Source organism: Melanaphis sacchari, unplaced genomic scaffold (assembly GCF_002803265.2).
Source record: "Melanaphis sacchari strain LSU unplaced genomic scaffold, SCAv2.0 Contig4_pilon_pilon, whole genome shotgun sequence".
Taxonomy (NCBI): Eukaryota; Metazoa; Arthropoda; class Insecta; order Hemiptera; family Aphididae; genus Melanaphis; species Melanaphis sacchari.
This window is the reverse complement of record NW_020271335.1, coordinates 7,421,360-7,443,368: the sequence shown is the minus strand read 5'-3', so window position 1 is coordinate 7,443,368 and position 22,009 is coordinate 7,421,360. Positions and strand designations below refer to the sequence as shown.

General features: G+C 32.6%; 1 protein-coding gene across 5 annotated transcripts in view; it reads left to right on the top strand.

Annotated features, from left to right (window-relative positions):
* LOC112598719 (protein TANC2) overlaps nucleotides 1-22,009 on the top strand; it is a 189,061-nt gene that overhangs the window by 159,854 nt on the left and 7,198 nt on the right. For 3 of the 5 annotated variants that reach the window (XM_025345286.1, XM_025345284.1, XM_025345288.1), the window contains 6 exons: nucleotides 17,648-17,848; nucleotides 19,771-19,871; nucleotides 19,989-20,073; nucleotides 20,157-20,270; nucleotides 20,372-20,464; nucleotides 21,198-21,518. In XM_025345286.1, coding sequence (XP_025201071.1) covers nucleotides 17,648-17,848; nucleotides 19,771-19,871; nucleotides 19,989-20,073; nucleotides 20,157-20,270; nucleotides 20,372-20,464; nucleotides 21,198-21,518 — 915 coding nt within the window. Of the gene's footprint in view, nucleotides 1-13,973; nucleotides 14,307-17,647; nucleotides 17,849-19,770; nucleotides 19,872-19,988; nucleotides 20,074-20,156; nucleotides 20,271-20,371; nucleotides 20,465-21,197; nucleotides 21,519-22,009 lie in introns of those variants that run through there. The other 2 variants (XM_025345287.1, XM_025345285.1) reach the window with 2 other exon arrangements.

Below are 22,009 nucleotides of genomic sequence, written 5' to 3'. Positions count from 1 at the left end.
ATGTTATTATTAATTAATAGATAGGACTGGCGTGTAGCTATAATTATACTTGTACATTATCACGCTGATAAACAGTAAATGAATTATGAAAATGAAATAATATGTTACAATTTCGCTAATCATCAGTTATTTTTTTTAATAATTACTTCTTTAAACTGTTTAATACTTCTTATTATTAATTGTGACGATATTAATTAGGCGTGTTTAATATTTTTCTTTCCTCGACACCACAAAATTGATGTTTGATCGTTAAGAAATAATTTAACAACTGTCAATTGATATATTATAATATATACTACGTTCGAGTATATTATGCATTAAAATAGCACTTAATAAAATTATTGAATGCTTCATATTATAATGATTTATTGAAAGAAATCAACAATACTATAAGTGCTGTATTATATAATATTCTTACACGTGGTACCTACTAAAATACTTACGCGTTTAATAGTAATACTATACTGCCTGCTCGGTAATTTGTTTTTCAACAATTGGGCGTTTAAAAACGTCGTCGTTATGCTATGGTATGTACGTATCGTATCGTTTCATAATATTAAATATAACGATAAACTATTTGTAGAGTGCCTACTTGATAGTAATGATATCATAACATTGTTGCATCCATTTTTTTTCCATCAGTGAGGCTGAATCACTACAATTACGAGTTTGTTCCAAAATAATATCGATCACTGCGGAGAGACTATAATAAAAGTAAAACGTTATGTGATTCAACAATAAACGGTGGCTGAGTACGCATGTTTTAACGCATAATTATTATCTTGTGTGATAAATTATTATTATCGTATATCTCGTTTATCCATGGCATAATTAAATTGTTCTTTCTTGGGTTATAAAAAGTTCAAGAAAAAACCGTTCGAAATGTCCGAAAAAAAAATTCCAATAAGTTTTTAAAAAGTTAAAACATTTTAATGCATCAAAAAATTCAATTCAATATACTCAAAATCTATTATATTTTTATTGGTAATAACTTATAGAATGTAATGACGAGAGTGGACGTGGGCCCCTATATTTTCTCAATATTATGAACATATAAAACTTGTTCACGGTCGACCGTAAGCATTTTTTATAATGTAGCTGCAGACGTCGTCGGCACTTTAAATAAAGGTACAAAGATATCTGAATAAATTTCGGTGGTAGCTGGACATGGAACCGTCATTGCGAGCAAGTTTCGACGGTAATGCACGACGATTGCAGCTCATACAGAATATTAAAACGAGCGATACTGGGTCAAAATCGCAGATTGGCCAGAGAAGACACGCAGATGAGATATCATAATATTATACAAAAGTCTGTGGATATAGTATACTACAATGTTACATTACCTTACTGATGGTGTTATTATATAATGTTTATAATATCATACATGCGTATACCATTACGATGACTCGTGTCCATCCTGTACTGTCCTTGTATGGGGTCACATGTGGTGCCTTCTCAACCTTTATCTCCTCCCACCTTCGCGCACCGTGTGTAACTACTTACATATCCGTTATAAGGCAAAGTATATCTTTTTTTCTTATATATATATATATATAATGTATATTATACATGTATAAATATAGTTTTTCCGTCTATCACGTATTTCTTCCATCTGTTACTCTACCTCCCCTCCAACTCAAAGTCCTGCGAAATCTGGTCCTTCCCACCGCCTTACAGGTCGCGGGATGAAATGATCGCCGTATTGCACGGTTCTAAGGAGTTGTATACCTATTACCTACGTATAGAAATCGCAGGTAAGCCAACGTTATGTACTTCGTTACTATATACTATATAGTATTGTGGTACTTGGTATGCGCGGTATACACACGCGAGTTCATTCTCACGAATAGACGTTGTTATATTGACTGTCCGCCCGCCGGAGACCACCATATACGGACCAACGTGTTTAACCATAGATAATCTGCGACGACAAGAAAAAAATATCTAGTAAACACGCGATAAATTTCTGACATTAGCGGCCGGAGTATATAGTATTATATGATTTGAAACCTGCAGTATACTGATACCTGGGTATATAGGTATACTGTATAGCTACAGCATTGCGGTTACGTGGTATAACCCGATATTCCATTTGTTTTTTTTTATTTCGGTTGAGCTTTTTTTTTTATGTTTTGTATGAAAAATAGTGTCGACAAAAACGTTTCAAAGCACACCCGGCTTGAAGAATTCGTTCGTATACTGTTTAAGTATTAAATCTTAGGTGATGAACCTTTATAGCGCGTTGGCCAAATTTTAATGGCCAAAAAAATTCTTTATTATTTGTTAATAGATAATGAAGTTACTAATTACCTATAGAATGTCGAAAATGTAGTACTCGCTTGAAATGTGACTCGTTTCATGTATAGTATATATTTAGTATTCGCGTCAATATATAGTTGTGAAAGTTTATTTTCAAGTTTACCGTAGCGAATTTGATGAAATCAAAATAGACGAACAAAACATTGATGAAGTAAAGTTAATGCTGCTTATTGCGTTTCATTAAAATTAACAATAATATGCTCAACTAATTTTCAAAATATTGCTATTTTTTCTTTTAAACCCTGATCTTGTCAAGAAAAAATGTTTATGTATATGTAGGTATATCTAGTAGCATTTAAATGACACACTTGACTCGAAAATGGTTTGCCACCCCTAATATATAGATACAGCTAGTGTAACAAGGACTCGCGCCTATACACACACGCACGCACATATACATACACATATTAAAGTCGATAAGCAGGCCTCAATTTGTGTTTACACGCATATTACCAATGTATCACAAATTCGTCACGGACTAACGTCTTTCTATTTTTTTTTTTTTTTTTAGAGGTTTTAAAATTCAATTTTTATCTTACTACTTATGTTTAGCGACGCTCTTGTATATCTTATGCGCGTTTACACAAACACATACGTCAAGGCTGCAGTTGTAGTAGTAGTGTTTGTATAATATGATATCCTATAACGAGATATGCCATGACATGAATCCCTCTATTCGTTAAATCTAAGATGGACTTATAACAGAGGCAGTGTTATACATGTATATTAGTATTATTGTCATTTCGATGGTACAGAGAGATGCATTTATGAGACAACTGTGTACTCGAGTACCTTGGATACTTAAATAAATATATTTTGTATAAGCGCACTAATTATATCTGGTTTAGTTTTGATAGGAATGTGCTGTACCCACGTACATGGTAATACGGACGAATGACGTGTACATTTCAAACAATATTATCATAATTACGTATCTAAAAATAAAAATATGTAATCGAATTTTGGGTTATTCTGTTGCCTACATAACTCTTTTTTAAGTGGTAAAAGATCTCGGCCAATATCTATAAAAAATGAGGAGAGGTACTATTAAAGGTGACGTATAGCTAGACTGTGATGTGTTTATATATACTAGTCATTCCGGTGTACTTCATTGTCTGTAAAAAAAATGCCACAAAATCCCGTAGCCTCTAAAATGTTATCAACTTCTTTAAACCTATTTCATCATTAACTGGCATTATGGACATAATTGGCGCTCGACCCACCGTGTCGCATTGTTCGCTTATGTTATTATTTTATTTTTGCTTAGCGTTGTTTCTAACTTTTTTTCCTTTTGTTCGGTTCCTATAACCCATAGCATGATGTTAAATCTTTAATTTTAATGTTAAGTCTTTAATCTTTTTCGAGAATTGAGTTATAAAATGCGAAAATAATTTTATTTTTCAAATCCTGCTGGTAGTTCAGCGTGAATTAGCGCATTCAAATAAATAAAACAACAGTCACATAGTTAGCTAGTATAATATATAATAATTAACGTTGTTTTACCTGTAAAGAATTTCTATATTTTATAGCTGACCCGAAATTGTTATGCATATGGTTGCGAATTCATATAAAAATTACATCGAAAAATGCACTTTTAGTTTTTCCCGAATTTTTCAATTTCCCGGACAATTTTTCTAATTTATCTTTCCGTAAAAACTTTATTCGGATTATTACGAAGATTTAAAAAAAATAATGAGCCCAATCAGTTTATCGGTTCATCTGTTTTTAAGTTATATGCTTACCAACGAACAACATTTTATTATATATATATATATAGATTAGAGCGGTGAAGTTTTAAATGTTTTGCTTCTAGGTTTTCAAAAATATTTCTCCCGATTGACACCCTTGATAAAAAAAAAAGTACCTAAAATTAAAAAAAAAAGAAATACGCCATTGCTGTAGCGTTTGGCCAAGTATCATTATTATAACTTATGAATATATTGCGCATAAATCGTGTGGGAGGTAGGTACTAGGTACCTGTGTATTATATAATAACGCAGTCACCGGTACGGCGCAATTTATTGTTCCTATATATACGATGGTGGTTATAATGCTCATAACAATAATATATCCCCTCCGCGGCGGTATCCGTCTGAATAATGAATGAGACACCCAATAACTAATATTATTAATAATACGATAGTTAACCCAAGAAAGAGAGAGATAGAGAAACATGACTAAAGTCGAATAGTTAGAGTTCACAATTATTTATTTATTATAATAATAATGTGTCTGCTCAGCGCGCGTTTTTCCTGCCACTGCAGTGGCAACAACGAGTTAGTGCAGTACGAGCATAACATAAATAAATCGGTCATTGTTATTTCATTGCGCATCTGTAGCCGACTGCAACTGATTGTTAGTTTTACATTAGTGGCTCGGGACAAAAATCCTCATTTATGGTCTTCATAATAATAGTAATAACAATACACTCAGTACTAGAGCTATAATATAGTATAATATAATATATATGTGTGTCCGACAATAGTATAGTGACATTTCATTTTGCTGGTCATAATTATTATTATATATTACTACATCGTAACAACAAATAAGTAATACGATAATAGTAATAACCGTCGTGCGGTAGGTTACGCGAAGCAGTTCGGTGACGAGGACTCGAAATATAATTTATTATCATATTAAATATATTTTATTCTGCAATCGGATTTTTATAATAAGTGTGCAGAAAAAAAAAATTGTTTTGTTTAATTATGACCACTTGGACGAGTTAAATATGTTTTTAAACCCGATCGTTACTATACGTGTTAAAGAATTTTGATCAAATCGTCTTCCAAAACATTTCACTGGCTTTGCATGTGATCATCTCCTCGCGAAGTACAAAAACCGTTACCGCGATAATATTGTTCTTTTTTTCCCAGTTCCATTACAGTTGTACGCCTGTAACATTCAGATCCCGTCGCCTTCACGTATATATAATTTACAGTAATGACTTATTACACAACGAAATGGTGCAAAGAACTTTTCCACGTGCTTGACCCGACTGTAGGCTTTGATGGTGACTGTGGGAATTATCGATACCAATTATTATTGTATATCGCGTACGCCGTCTCCGACTTTTCATGATTGTTTTCCAACAAAACGTTCTAAACCATATAATATAATATAAACTCATGCAGACAATGGCAATAATGGCTATAAATTATAATTTATACCGTCTACATTAAACCAGTGCCGTAACTAGGTGTATTATTTTATCGGCGGGGGTCCTAACATGTAAGTAAACAAATAATTCAAATCAAAACCACAGTTGTCCCAGATCGGTAGATTAAATCATTATAGTATGTTTTATTTAAAATTTAATCGATAAGACAGGGCTGATGCTAACCCCAAGTCGTACATAGAACTTCATGTAGTTGAGGCACTAAATGTTAACATTTCACCTGTTTGATCGGAACAACCGCACATATGTTATACGGAAAAACATCGGCTATTCGACAACAAACATTTTAGGGCGTGTGTATAGTAATATATTTTACGCTTCAAGAAGTTTCGAAACAGCCAACTGTTTTGCATGTTAAAAAGACCTTTTTATTTCAACTAATCGCACTAATTACCTAATTTTAAAATAGGTTTTGAATCTCTTATTATCCTTATTTTACCCATTTAGATTATACTGAAAAATTTCATCACATTTGGATGTCTATTTTTTTGACATTTACTGTATTGAAATTTATTTTTAATATGAGAATCGCATTGGTATGTTGGAATAAAAACTGATAAATTTAGCCTATAATTATAAATATTTTGCCTTTATACAGAACTCTTTACAAATGATGCGTTTCGAATCTCCTTTAGGTATTAGACTGTGACACATGTACACAACGCTGCTCAGTCCTTGTTATCATGTATAATTATTAAACGGTGCGATGACCGAACGATACGTGTAATTATGCACCTACCGTTGCATCACTGCTGTTTATGCAGACGATACGCTCTCGTCGACCGTGTAATCAAGAGAAGACGGTTACGCCCATTTCGTATGCATAATGGATTTTGTTGTACTCATACGGCCGGTCGACTTCGTCCTCAACGATCATTAATTGTATTTCAACGATCGCGCGTCTTCGCAGTTTCCCTGTATGGCTCCGCCGAGAATGTAGTTATTCAAAGTAGCCCCCCGTCGTGTATAAGAGGGGTTGTTGGGTTATAGGTATATACGACTTGACTATAAATTATATTATTACCACACGAGTAAAACATACCCACTTGTAAAGAGAGTGCTAGAGTTTGTTTTTCGATGATTATTCTGCCGTGGGTATCTGCTGTAGTTATACCTGCATTACCCTAAGTATATTTTGTGTATGAAAATTGTATTGAAATTAAAACTATATAGTTATTGGTGTTTTCAGTGACATGATTTGGTTTGAATGTTCCAAACATTTTTGTGTTATAATGGATTTTCAATTTGTTGAATCCTTTAATACAAAAATGTGCGTAAAAGAGGTAGAGATTAAAATATTATTTTTTAAAAGTTTTTTAGTAAAATATTGATGAACAAAAAATCATACCTGAACTAATGATGGTTAAAATTTACACGCGGTAATAAAAACAGTGATAGTTACTATCATATTGATTAGATATATTATCGTTTATTGGCTATTATCTATAGATAATGAAGTATCTATAAATTTGAATATTTTAAATGTTACACATTTGTAACATTCCAACTATCACAATTATATTGGGGTTTTAGTGTTTTGAAGTATTTTACAATCTAGTATATTTGGTTTATATACAACCCGATCCTCGTGAAACGCCCTGACAAGTTCAGACCGCTCTTCAATTATTATTTTCTGCTTAATATAATATTATGTTGTGTTGACGAGTTGTCGTTGCAGTGTTTTTAATTTAAACGTATAGGAAGGCACTCGTAAAACAGTAGATATATTAAAACCGGCAACCACGGGTAACATATTCATACATTTAATAATATATTGTAATGTACACTTGTTCTGATGGTCTTGCTAAGTCGATTTTACCCCGTGCATACAATATATTAATAATATAAACTGAATAGAGGTAGGTATACGCTTTTCGCACAGACAATAAAAACTGAGCGTGTTCGTATTACAAAGTACTTACGTTGGATTGCGATTGGTTTTTCAAACAGACCGTGTTTGTGGGGTTGGTTATCGGTATTTATATTACCTGTACAATGTTCAGACAATATATTTATAAGTAATAACGTTATCTATGTATGAGTTAAAAAAAAAGAAATAAACCATCGATTCCTATTGTTACAGGTAGGTACTTCTCATTTTACTGGCGTTATCGCCCTGTGAGTCTGCAGCAGGACGTTTGTCCGTATTTATCGAGATAAATTTTGACATCCTTTTTTTTCTAAAATAAAAATATATGATGTACCTACATTTGTTTGGCGATGACGTTTCAAAATCGACGGTTATTTATTTTCAATCTCATAGTATATCGACTGCTGCCAGTACGTCTGCAATGACTGCACAGTAAATTGTCGAAAAGGGTGAGTGAGCTTGGGATTTTTTTAAATGGTCTGGATTTCGATATGAATATACAGTTTAATTCTATCGTCACGCAATAACTGTTATATTGTATAAAATGAACAGTTATTATTATAGAATACATTTTAAATTCGATTCAAATGTGTTACAACAGTGCAGATTATTTTTACCGCCACGAATATCGACTAAAATTGTTTTCAAATTTTAATTTCATCGTCGTATGCCAACAGCTAATACGTTTCCGAATAATCAAAATTATATTATCCATTCACGGTAATATAATCTCCTTTTATATGCACCATGTATTTCGTTTTATGACGATTTCAATTTAGATAATAAGTTGTCCGCACCAAATCTCTTCTAAATACCAATAGGTACTCTACACACATTTATCTCGATATTGTTATGATATTATCACGGTCGATGTCGCGTTTGTGTACGCCTGAGTTTCCCATCATATGAAGTATTGTGTATTGTATAAATTTCAATTTTTTACTGCCCGCTCGTGCATAATAGTGTATTATGTATATATTTAACGGGCGTGCCGTTTTATTATCCTGTCGCGTTGGTTTTCGAACGATAACAGTTTTTTTTCATCCGGTAATAATTAATATACTCGTATTATTATTTTTGTATATGCAGACGACACGAAATCGGAGCAACGGTCGCGTCTCGCAGTATATCTCCTATATACCTTTCCACGTTATAGTACGTAGCACGTCGTAATTGTGGCGCCATTATAATAACGTTATACTGTATATATATATATATTATTATAATAATATATTATAGTAAAATATATCGTGTTATCGGGTACATGATTAAATGATTTCCACATGAAATTCATAAAATTATACCGCGTGAAAAAAATCATCGGAGCGCGTGTTTTACTACAATTTTTGCGTGACGACTTTCGAATGATACTACATTTGACGTGAAAACTATACAATATACAATATACATACATCTATGGTAAGCTATTTTTTTTTTTTTATATGAGCGCGATTTCAATGACTGATTTTAACGCGTTATGTAGTCAGGTATTCATTAGCTTTTATAATTCCACTACATTTGTTGTTTATCAAATTATTTATGTAGTATATTGTGTACACTGTACACGCGTATTTTTTGTTGAGCTTAAACATTTCAAACGTGTAAAAATTAATATTTATAGTAATAACGGGAAAAAAAGTGTTTCGTTAATAATGGCATGACAGTAGAAATTAATTGGAATAAATGAAATAAAAAATGCTTCTTATTAACAAAACATTTTATTGAAAAATGATGTTGAAAATACGTCAATATATTATTTTAAAAGCGCTCAAAATAATTGAGTAAAGAAAATTATTAATATATTAATTAATCCTTCAAAAAAATTATTCCATAAGACACACGAATCAGTAAAAATTGCACGCTCAAATGCCCTATAATAATTTAAGAGTATAAAAAGTAAAAACTAAAAAGGCACCTGTGTCAAACAGGTGACACCCTTAAATTAGATAGCTATTCAGTTTTATCAAGATGGTAGGTTGGTTAATAAATTATTATAGTATGTATAAATTATATTTCGTTGACTAAACCTTCAATAAAAGAACCGTGATCACCAAGTTGACAATTGCTACATGTGATATACATCGGTATGGAGAACGTTCCCGAAATTTTATATTTAAATAGGTGAATAGAATTGCGTTTCAACCGTAATTATAAAATTTCCGTAATATATATTGTGACCTTAGTCATACATTTTTGACGGTCTACCCGAAAAACGGTTTATTGGAAAAATCCCGCTCGAGACGTTGCTAAATAATATTATTTCACTGCGCCCGTCCACCACCGTTCTTTATTATTTTAATCAACGGCGTGGTTATACGGAGAATTTTACGGGTTAAAAGTTTTTTCATTATTACAATAAATTTATCCCGCGCCGCCGATGCATATGAAAAGTCACTGCGGTTTAGACGCAGTCTTTTAATAATTTACGGGATGCCAGTTTTCGTTCTTTCGAAAGTGGAAAAATTTACTTTAGAAACACGCCAAACGACATGTTTGAAATGATTATGGTTATTTCACATCAAATTTTATATGTCATTGTGAAACGAAAGTGTGCGTACATTGCATATCTCTGTATTAGGTATATATTGTATATATATGAATGTAGGTATGTATAATAATAATAAAAATAACGAATCAAGGCTGATTGAAATTGGATTTTCGTCGATATATTTCGAATGCTTACCGCTTACCATTATTTTGGAATGAAAAATATCGCGCTTGCAATAAAAATAATAATACACATTAATGTCGGCTTACTATTTCTTTTAACCGGGTTTAATCGAATAAAAACATTTAAATGACTTTTAAAGTTTTCGCAGTTCAACAACAGAGGGTGCGACGGTTTTCACCCGGTTTTTCTTTGTTACCTACGTATACGACTTCAATATGCAGGGTGATTTAGCAAGCATGTTTACACACCCCTTTTATTGTTTAATAATAATGCTTTTGTTCACATTCAGATTCGTGGAATTTTTAAAAACTATAGGTGCTCAGATTTTTTGTACCATTTATGAAGTCTCTTGTTGTAGTATTAAACTTTTTTCAATGAAAACCATCCTTAGTTACTTTAAATTGTTTAACAGACAGCTTTTAAACAAATGTTGATACGTCTTATTAATTTTTAATATAAATTTTAACATATATATATAATTAAATTATTCAACTTTATGCTCTATGAATTATAATCATTTCTTATGACTATTGGTTCATTATAAAATATGCATTTTAATATTTATTCTAGTATACTTATTATTCCTTTATAATAATTATCGTCATTGCCCCATAAATTTTAACACACGAATATTAGCATGTGAGCTGTAATATCCTTAATACATTAGGTTTCATGATAATTCATAAACTACACGGTTGAATGACGTTGCATCATAATATTAAAAATATATATATATATATATTTATAGTCTATGGAATAAAAAGACGGTTTTCACTTGAAAACAATAAGTTTGAATCGCCACGGGACACTCCATAAATGGCATAGCAATTTAAGTGTTTGAAAATAAAGTCTTTAATCGTCTATAACTATGAATTCAAAAGTTCAGAATATGAATCGATACATTACCTACTAAAGGAAAAATAGTGGTTAGCATACCTAATGAATTGCTCTATACATAACTTCAGTGTTGTTGTATAAAATATGGCATGTAATTTATGCAAATACAGCATATCAAATTTATATCAATTGAAAATTATATGCAAAATATTATATAGTACAAATAAAATACTTAGGTATCGATAAAAGTATTTATTTATTTTCTTCTGTAATCTATATGATCTACATTCTACATGTTACACGCAGATCTCGAAAATAATAATACATCGTTACCAAAATACTCTACAATACTGTTATGTAGGTTCATAAAAAATCGTATTAATTTGATGCAGGTTTTTAAGAACTATAATACTGTAAGAATTGACATTTATGTTTTTTTTGTTTAGAATCAATTGTGGTTCTATAATAGAGTAAATGGTAATGATTTATACAATTTCAATATTGTAATTTATCGACTGATAAAATTAATAACATCAGTATGAGTATAGGTTATAGTAACATGTAACTTACATAACTATCGTACTTAAACTAACTAAATATCTTATGTACTGTAATTGGCCCGACTTTGTTTGGTGCACTGTTATCATAATATATAATATCGTCTATACGTTATTAATTATTATTATTAATCTTATAATTGTGACAATCACATCATTCTTGCGGAAAAAAAAACCCGTTTTTTTGTTGTATCATTAATATTATTCATAAGCCGAAAACGCGAGAGTATAGGTAATATTATATTATGTACTTAAGTTAACATGAACGAGACTTGTATAAAAAAAGTTGTTTACCATACAAAGCGGAGTTTGAAATCCTAACTAAACGTAACGACGTTCTCCTAATTCCTGTATATACGTGTGTACTTATGTGTACAATCAATGGTATAATGTTATATATAGGACCTCGAGCGTGACTCTAATTGAATTTCATTAACGAGGGATAACAATTTTTTATACGTTTTTCAACGGCCTGTAAATTGTTAAATATCGCTGCTATTTAGACGCGCCTTATAGGTTAAACACTCGACATGCAATAGTAGTACATTATAAGTTCTTAATTTCCGTCCGTATCTCGACATAAACGCAAACACGTAGGCACGACAACAGATTAAGATTATAATAATAATATACGCCACAATATACATTTTCAACGTATAAATTCGTCTATCGAAATATTCCACTTGTGTTTTTATTATGTTATACGTTTCGACGACATGGCACATAGTTTACATAAATATATAACACCAATATTATGTAGATACCTAATACTTATGTGCTATGTATTTCGGTGATTAAATCGCGGCGTTTAATTTAATACAACAATAATAATATAACGTATGCGAATCTACGAGTAGTAAGAGTGTTAAAATTAAATAATACCGAATGTATAATAAAAACTAAGTGTTATAAAATTAAATAAGTAAACGACAGTATATTACGATTCAAAACATTTTGAATAACAATTTAAAAATCAGTAAATAACTGTTTTATAGGCCGTATTATGTGTTATAAAAATACTATTGATTACATTGGCTATTATGTAGGTACTTATAATAATGTTGTGGATATTTGTTTGGTCTAAAAAAAAAATACATTTTCCTAAGATTATAAAATACTGACAGTAAAAATAAAATTGTATTGGATATTATATTGTATCAAATACATAACACATTTTTTTTTTTATAACATTCGGCTTTTATGCACTCAGTGTTACGAGGCATTTGATTTTATTAACAGTATAACATTATACATATATCGGTGCCATAACACTCACCCCAAAACACTCAAGACGTGTATATATAAGTTTAATGCTACTGGCTTAAATTTTGTCGGTGAGTCAACAGTTTATGGTTTTTATACGTGCGATAACTTGATTTGTGTGTGTTGATTACGCGCTTCTAAATTTACGTATGTATAAAATATAAAAAGCTCTCGTTTGGGGTGTTTGAAAAAATAAAACCGTACGTGTTGTACGCTGTAAGTCTTCCGTTATCGTTTATTATGTATAGCGTACATACACACACACACTTACAAATTTATTTTAAATTTATTGTACGTCAATTAAATAAATCGTCAAGTAGTCGGATTCCGACAACGACGATTTGGTCGATATACGGATGAGTGAAGTCGTAGGGTCATTTGACATAATTTAGGTTAGAGCCGGCGTTTCATATCATTTATAAATATTACAATACGAGCTCTGACTCGCTTTCTTTGCAATGTGTATACCATTATACTGGATCTATTCATTTATAATAATAATAATATACGTATCGTGAAGACGAAAATATATTATATGCGATGTACGCTAGATTGAACGTCCGACTTAGTTAATTGGGGCCACTCGATTCGGGTCTTCGCGCGTCGTGTTTACAGTCTCGATATAATAAACAGTTTCGATTGTACCATTTTTTTTTTTTTTTTTTTGTACCTCGCCCGTCGAAGGCTTATTAAAAATATACCTTTGTGATTATATTACAGCGCGCGCGCGTTTGTGTGCAGTGTGAAATGGGTTATGATCGTAATATATTATATATATAGGTACAGACACGCCCATCTCTGACTCGGATATTATTATAATATTATGTAATATGCATAAAACGCGCGCGTATAAACGTAGAAAACATCAATGAAATGATAAATTATTAGCTATCGATTTATTGTGGGGTCGAGGATACGAGTGGTTCTCATTAAAAATATTAAAATATACTCGTACACTCATTTACTCACCGGTTAATATATATATATATATTTGTTTTTGTATTTGTATATTATACGATAAAATGTGTTTGTATACACTATGCTATGTGCGGTGGAAGATAAAAAAAAGTATTTATTAATGGTAACGTAAACGTATATTATTGTACACTAACTGCAGTGGGTCGAATGTGCGTGCGTGCGTCTCGTCGTATGTGTCGCCGTGTACGAGCATGCATGTACGTTGCGCGCGTGTGGGAAGTCGTCCTGGCCCACTGGTTCTCTCAATGAACTTTATTGACGGCGGCTCGGCCATTCGTGTCGGGTACGCGTCAATGAACGCACCGCAGTCGTCGCAGTCGCGGTTGTTGTAGTCGGTAGTCTCGTAGTCTTCGCAATCCGCGGTTGTTCGATTCGCGGTCGCGCTGTGCGTGTAGCGTGTGTTATTATCATTCGATTTTCGACGACGACGACGGCTATATAATAGTAATAATATTATATTTTACAAACGATAAAACGGTTAGTGCGTATAGTGCGTAACGGTGTTATCGTTGTTCGACATGATAACCAAGAGCACGGGATTCGGAGGAGGAACACGTCGCCCGCTGAAGAGCGGTAGCAGAGCGGGCCATCCGAGACCCGTCAGCGGTCTAAGTCTCAGCGTGCTCGGTACGTCGTTAACGTCGGTACACGGCGAATGATACTATGTATATTAAATACGCTCTGTGGTGCGACATATTTTACTATCGCGTGCGTACCATAACACTAGGATTTGGGCGAAACGTCGAAGTATTCCCTTAAAACAATAAAACATGGCGTAATAAAATTCAATGAAAAATATTGTATTATCCTAGCTTTTGTTGTTTCGCCTTTGATTTAATTCTAAAAAAAAACAAATCTCGGTTAAAGTTATGATTATATATAAATAACGCCTATCCGCCTGTGAGTGTTTTTCAGGGTTCGACTTTTGAGGTGAAAATACCTATATCGGATGTGTGCTATCGCCAAAACTTTAACCTTGACCGCGGTATAGCGCGCCGTCGCTGCACGGGGAAAACTATGTGTATATAGTTAATATAATTTTTTTTTCGCATCGATCGCATGTTGTTATAGCTACGTTCATGTTATCGTTCAACACGGTTGATAATATAATATATCGACGATATTATATTATTATACACGAGGTGTACTTAAGCGTATATAGGTATCAAGTACCTGTTATTTCAGTGTACAATATTTTTGTCAAAACATCGACCAAAAACCGCACGTTGACGCGATTTAGTATGATATTAAGACGGAAACGCGGATCGAAGAAGATTTGTTTTCGTTAGTTTGCGTTCAACGGGATCCACAAGAAAATTAATTCACTATTTTACATCGAAAACGTACACATTACACGTGCATGTTATATTTATATTCGTGTGTGCCCGCAAAATTAGTTCTCATCACAACCAGACGAGATCATCCGCTGCGTCGGTCGAATTCGTTCATTCCGCAGTCACACCGCGTGCCACATTGCATTATACAGACGACCACCATAAAACATTATATGTTTATTCATCAATTCAGCGTTTGGTTACATAAAATAAGTTATGTTTAAATATACTCGTTACTTTACGACTTTACTATATGTACTAACACCAGATTGATTTGAGGATTGTTTTTGTCATGCTTGTTTGTAACGCGCCGTTTGTTTAATGCTACATGGTAAATCATAAAGTACAATAATGCATGTTTCATGCATGAAACATGTCATATTTTGATTTTTAATTCAAACAGTCATTAGAAAACTTAAATAACATCGTATACAATTATATATATATATAAATTCAGTTTTATATATTACATATTTTAAACCTTGAAATCCATATTTTTTTTAAATACTTCTGATCAGATAAGTTTTAGGTATACATTTGGTAATAAAAGATAAAAATCTCGTAAATATGTAATTCTATATTCTTATTCGAAATGTATTATTTTTTAGTTATATCTACACGAAAAAATAATATTATGTGACATGCCTCTTGTGTTATTTTGTATCCTTTCTATAAGTAACGTAGAAGTGATGTAGAAATGATTCCAATTACTTTTTTACTTTGTAACGCTTAATTAATGTCGACAAGACAGATGTGCGTAACTATAATTTATTTAATATTATATTGTGTACGCCGTTACAATGTTTGTCTGTCTATACCGATTTTCACGTATGTATAACTCGACCCCTAAATCTCTTGCAATGTACGATCTATTATTGTACTAGAATCTGTTTTCGTTATTCGTTCCTGTTCTTCTGCAGATCTATGCGTATACTCAAGTCTATATGTTAATACGTATATGCGCGGCTGTAGCTACAGCGTCTATCTATTATGATGTGTGTGTGGCGTTTAGTGTGTATGTTTATATCTGCGGACGTTTTTTCAGTAATTACCGAAACGCCTCTGGGGCAGTTTGAAATTTCGGATCTGTTTTTTATTGCTGTGCGTCCCGAAAACGATTTATGACTACGCGAGAAGACGTCGGACCATATGTGACGACATCGCCGCTCCCACATCGTGCACTGTTACTCATACCATGGTCCGGGTATCTATATGTGTAGGCAGAGTCGCGTGTATATACGATTATTTTTTTACGCATACGCATCTTCGTACATCCCTCCCCTTCCGCCGGTAGTGGCAAGTGCGCGAGTCGCAGCCAAACTATTTCAGTTTTCAAAGTGTATATATGTTGAAGCAATTGTTTTTTGTGCAATTGATTTTTTTTTAAATTTCATAAAAAGGGCAAAGGGAACAAAAAAAAAAAACCCACTTCCGATAAATGCAGCCGTTGTTTGTCCCGGGGCTGCGGATTGTACGTTGTAAAGGCGCGTGGGAAACCGTCTACAACTGTGGGAACGATTATACGTCGGCGGGAGAGAGGGGGCGGCGTCCTTACGACTGCAGTAGGTATATATATGTACTATATACAACCTTATACATTATGTGACTCCGTCATTGACTGGTTGTGGTAGTCCAGTTTTCCGAAATGCGAAATTCCCGATTTATAAAGTCAGGTTTCTACTATACCATATACCTACGATGTATAAAATATGGAATACACTTAACTTTTATGAAACGCGTGTTACCGACATTTTTTTATGAACATATTATTAAATATAGGCTCGAATACGACACTATGTAATGGAAATCCGGCTTGAAACGTACAGGAATTACCGTGGCAACATCATCGGTAATATACCGCCGACTTCGCACTGCACCGATAATAATAATACGTATACGGACAGATTTAGGTGAAAAACGTGCGCCGTCGCGATAATTTATAATTTTATTTCTGTGAAGGGGAGGAAATAAATTGGTATCGTTGGACTAGACATTCGGACGGTACGACGATTTTCGTACGCCCACACGTCTCGGCTAAAACCGGTGTGTTAGTAATAGTATATAGTATTATAGTATGATATTATGAAAACCGGATTCGAGAGGTCGTTCAATAGTTGTCCGTCCGTCCGTCCGTCACTTCACTGGCATCATGGTCGTCAATGAACTCCTCTGCAGTGTTTTTTTTGTTATTGTTGTTGTTTTCACCTGCTGTGACTGATTATGGCGCACTCGGACGGTCACGCGGCAAAGACTACGACCATCGCGATAGGAAATATTATAATGACGCCGCCGTCATGCGTATAATCAGGTGGTATTATATTACTCACTGGCCCGCCGGTTTAATGTAGACGTGCGAAAACTGTTTATTCGTTCCGATAACGCGCGCTTTCTAAAGCAACGATAATAACTTTACTCTGTAGGTCGTAGCAATAATAATAAATTATTATATCTGTTGAGAGAGTAAAGTCGGCGATGCGGTCATCCGAGGGTAGTTTTCGCGGAGGTGCTTTCCGGTGAACGCAAATCGTTGCCGTACGAACTCTGTTAAACATTAAAGCGTGTTAATATGTTGATGTTCACGTGTTCGACAAATCATCGTATGATAACGGTTCGGTTTTTTTTTTCGTTTTTCAGATTTGGCCGCCATACGGAAGTTGTTGGAAGAAGGCGATGGCGACGAGACGTGCCCCAGTTGTGGCATGCCTTTCGACAAGGGCAAAAAGAGAAAGCTCATCGACTCTTGCGGACACGAACGTTGTTACGCGTGTATGTTCCGCAACGAGGGCTGTCCGCTGTGCGCCACTGCGGCGGCCGCCGAAGAAGCCCCGACGAAAGGTACCTATAATATTCTAGATTTGGCTTTTTTTTTTTTTCTCGTATGTACTATAACGTATGATTATTGTTCGTATTTTACGTCATATTTGTATGGTAATTTAGTTAGACGACGTATTTTTCGTAATTACGATGTAGTAAACGGTCAAACACGACTATTATGTTCAAATTTATTAATTGAAGTTTTTTTTTACGATAAAAATTATATCGGCTTTACTTGTTTATCCATATACTTTTATTATTTTCAAATTTAATTTTTATTCTTCATTGATTAGATAGTTTTCATCGTCGTTATACAATTACTTATTTATTATTTCATAAATTGAAGAGTTTTTATTTGATTTTTCTTTTAAATTAAATTTATAATTATCATTAATTAAACGATCACTTTTTAACAGATTTTTACTTATTTATTTTAACATGTATTATTATGTTGTTATACTGGTATTGTATATCCTTTTTCGTTTGGAAATAGGACTGTAACTTTTGATTCTTAAAATATTGACTGAATTCAATAAAGGCTATATTTGATAAAGTTTATCCGTTTTAAAAGTTCAGAGAATAGAAATAAAAAAAACAACAACCGCCAATAACCATTCAAAATATACACCGGATGCTTCAAACGACCTTTTCGGGGAAACAATTTAAAAGAAATCAGGAATTAGGAATTTTATAATTTCGTACTTTATTTTTGTTTTTCGTAAATCATTATGATAATATTATTTATTCAATTATATCAAATTTAAGTTTGTAAATAATAAATAATATTGCAAAACAACATAGTAACTAATATTATAATAATGACTGCTGTAGTAATCATTGTTTTTACAAAACATTTGTTTTTAACCCATCAAAAATAAATCTGCGTTTATTGTATTTAAATGTGCTCTTTGAATAAACTAATTTAATTCAGAATTATAAATAATAAAATATTTATGGTAAATGTTATACCATACTAAATAGGTAGTAGGTATATACGAAAATATAAAACGGATATTATTTTATTATATTTTTGATTGCTTTTACATTATTATTATTACTATTATTATTATTATTAGGTAGGAAGAGTAGTAAAATTAAGAGTTGCGAACGCATGATTACTTTAATAATACACGTATTAAAACTTTCTCAACGATCAACATTTTGTTTATATTTTGTTTTAACAGTTTATAAAATACAAAGGTTTCAAAATGTTTTCCTTGACCAATTTCATGAAAGTACTCGGAAAAATGATTTTAATTAAAAATTAAAAAGTTTCATTTCAAAGAGTTTCTATAAAGGCTATTAGAAGTTTTTAAATTATGTATATTACATAAAAGTTCACGTTGTATTATTAAAATTCAAATATATGTTTATATTATATATACATATATATATTAGAATTTATAATTTTAAACAATTAATATATATTTTAAATGGGTGGCGCGATTCATAATAATTTCTATACAAAAACGCCTAGTTTATAGTTTGAATTGGTTTTGTTGCCACCCATATACGTATTGTTGTGCGCAACACTTAAAATATAATATGTTTAGTCATATAATATTTTTTTTTAATTATTATTTGGCAGAGGGTAAAGCACAGTTGTTGAGTTTTTATTTTATATTGTCATGTTTCCCACGATATTCGGTAAAGCTATACCTATTATACGCATCATGCGCCATCGTCGCCTCTAATTGTCGGAAGTCGAAAACAAAAAATAGACAATGAACCAAAACGAAATAAATATATTTTTAATTGAAGTCAAAAAAGTTACGTTTAAATCGCGTAGGTTATTATTTTTTCCACGCGTGTTAGTGACAGTTGATTAACGTGTGTATGTATGCATGTTGCCACGCGTATACCAGCTGTACCGTCTTGACGAAAGTTTTAGCGTGTGTAGAATACTAATAAACGTGTAATATTTGTTTCCTTTCTCTATACAGCTTCCAAGAAATCATTGACCGATGAGCCGATTTACGTGCAAAACACACGAGCCAACAGACCAAGGGTCAAGACTAACGGACACTTTTCGCCTTACGTTCAAGTAATTGCCATTTACTCAACTACGCTATTCCAATAATAATTTTATTGCAATAATATTATGTGTGTGTATTTGTAGTTACAGTTACTTATTACTGTTTGTTGTTTTCGTTTGTTTTAGTCGAGGCAAGGATCACAGGAACTCAGTCATTCGCCTAGTAGGCTTCCTAGACCTAACAGGAACTTGGACGAAGTCATGACTCAAAGTGAGTTCGCAAGAAAAAAAAAATCATGAAAACGGTTTTGGCAATATTTGATTAATTTTTTTATTTGTTTTTATTCTCATTAGGCTGTCCAACTCCTCCACAGAGTAGGAGAAAATTTTTTCTTAGTCCGAAAACCATACGAAATCAATGGTCCATGCGCAGTGGATCTAGGTCGCCTTCCGACAACGCACTCTCCGGTAAGTTTTTATTTTTTTAATCAATCTTTATTTTAAGATATTATAAGCTATGTATACACTTAATTTAACATGGTTTGTATTAAATGCATTATGGAATTCAGTAATGTCAGCATCGACATCAACAGTAACTTCGGATCAACGGCGATGGTCTTCGGTGGTGTTGGGCAAGATTAGATCTTTGTGGTCGTTGAGAGGTTTGTTAGGTTCTAAAAATGAAACGTTTCTGTTTGTCGTTGGCCGTGTGTGCACTTAAGCTTATTAGAAAACACTTTATTAACATTATTTCACTGTAGTAGTTGAATCATTGAATGTACTGTGCAATTAAGAGTTAACCTAAATGTTTTGCTCTACAACAAGATTAAATCAATAAATTTGAATTTTTAAAAGTGTATTTAACTAAATTGCAAACATACTTTGATCGTCACGTGGGTCTTATTGGCGGAATTTTGACTATTTATTATTTGATAAAATAAATTACGTTAAGGAAATCAACGAATTCAAAACAATTTGGTTTCGATAATTTATTATATTCAAGATGCATTTGTTCTATTTAATATTCGGCCTAGTTTTGTCTCATAAATTGTGAATAATTTTTTTTAAATTAGATCAGATGAATAAATTCTACAAATTATACCAATGTTATATAATGTCTGTAAAATTATTGCGTCTAAAAAGTAAGTATAACACTGCAATGGGGAGGTTGATATTCCGCGTGTGTATGTAAAATAAGCCATATATTTGAAGAGCACCTATTTTTGTCTTGTGTTCACTTTTGTTTGTTTTTATATATGTAACTGCATGGACACGGACAATAGCTTTGTGCACTTATTTGTTTTAACTCAATTTTGTTCTTATCGTAATTTGTTCGTAATTTGTTTAGATAAAAATATTTTCTCTATTAATTGCTCCACGTTTTGTATACTTTAGATGACGAAGGCGGAAATGTAAAACCGCGTGGATCATTGAACCAGAGAAGTTGCAATTCGGACACTCTGTACACAAGACTGGGACTGCTGTTGTCGAGGGACAACAATTCTAGATCGTTTACAGAGGACGTATCCTTGGCGAGCATCAACTCTAAACCAGTGTCGAGTAATGGGAGTCCCGTATCCACACTCACGGGGTCCTCGGAGACTGAACACAAAGCTATCAAAGAGCAATCATCCGATAGTATTGGATCTCTCATGTCCATGTCTGGACAAAGCAACGGTTCGTGTAGTCCTCTGACACGAAGACATTCTGTCACTAGTGAGTGGAATTTCAATATGAATTAATAAATAACGCTTATTGTTTTAAATGTGAATACTAAATAAACTAATATTAAATTCTGAAGATTTCAAATTGTAATGCAATATTAATACAAAATAATTTCTAAAAAATCAAAAGATAGGCAAGTGAGTACCGCTTTGCTATATAATAGGTATCGATTGGAACTCATTTTTAAGTAGATTAATATTGTGAATCATATTAAATTTAAATTTAAATGATCGTGGTTACAAAATTATTATTTTAATAACATAAAATTGTATTTGTGAGAAATTCAAGTTTTTTTTAATTGTTTGCTTGTTTTTCCGGATTATAATAAAATTACTGAAAATCTGTAAGTTTGACTTTTTTAGAGTACAAATTAAAGTCAATTTTTTATCCAAAACCATCTGCAAAGGGAAAATTGAAGCATTCTATTTATTACTTATCGTGTACACAGACACAAAAATAAAAACACGTATCATTGTACGATC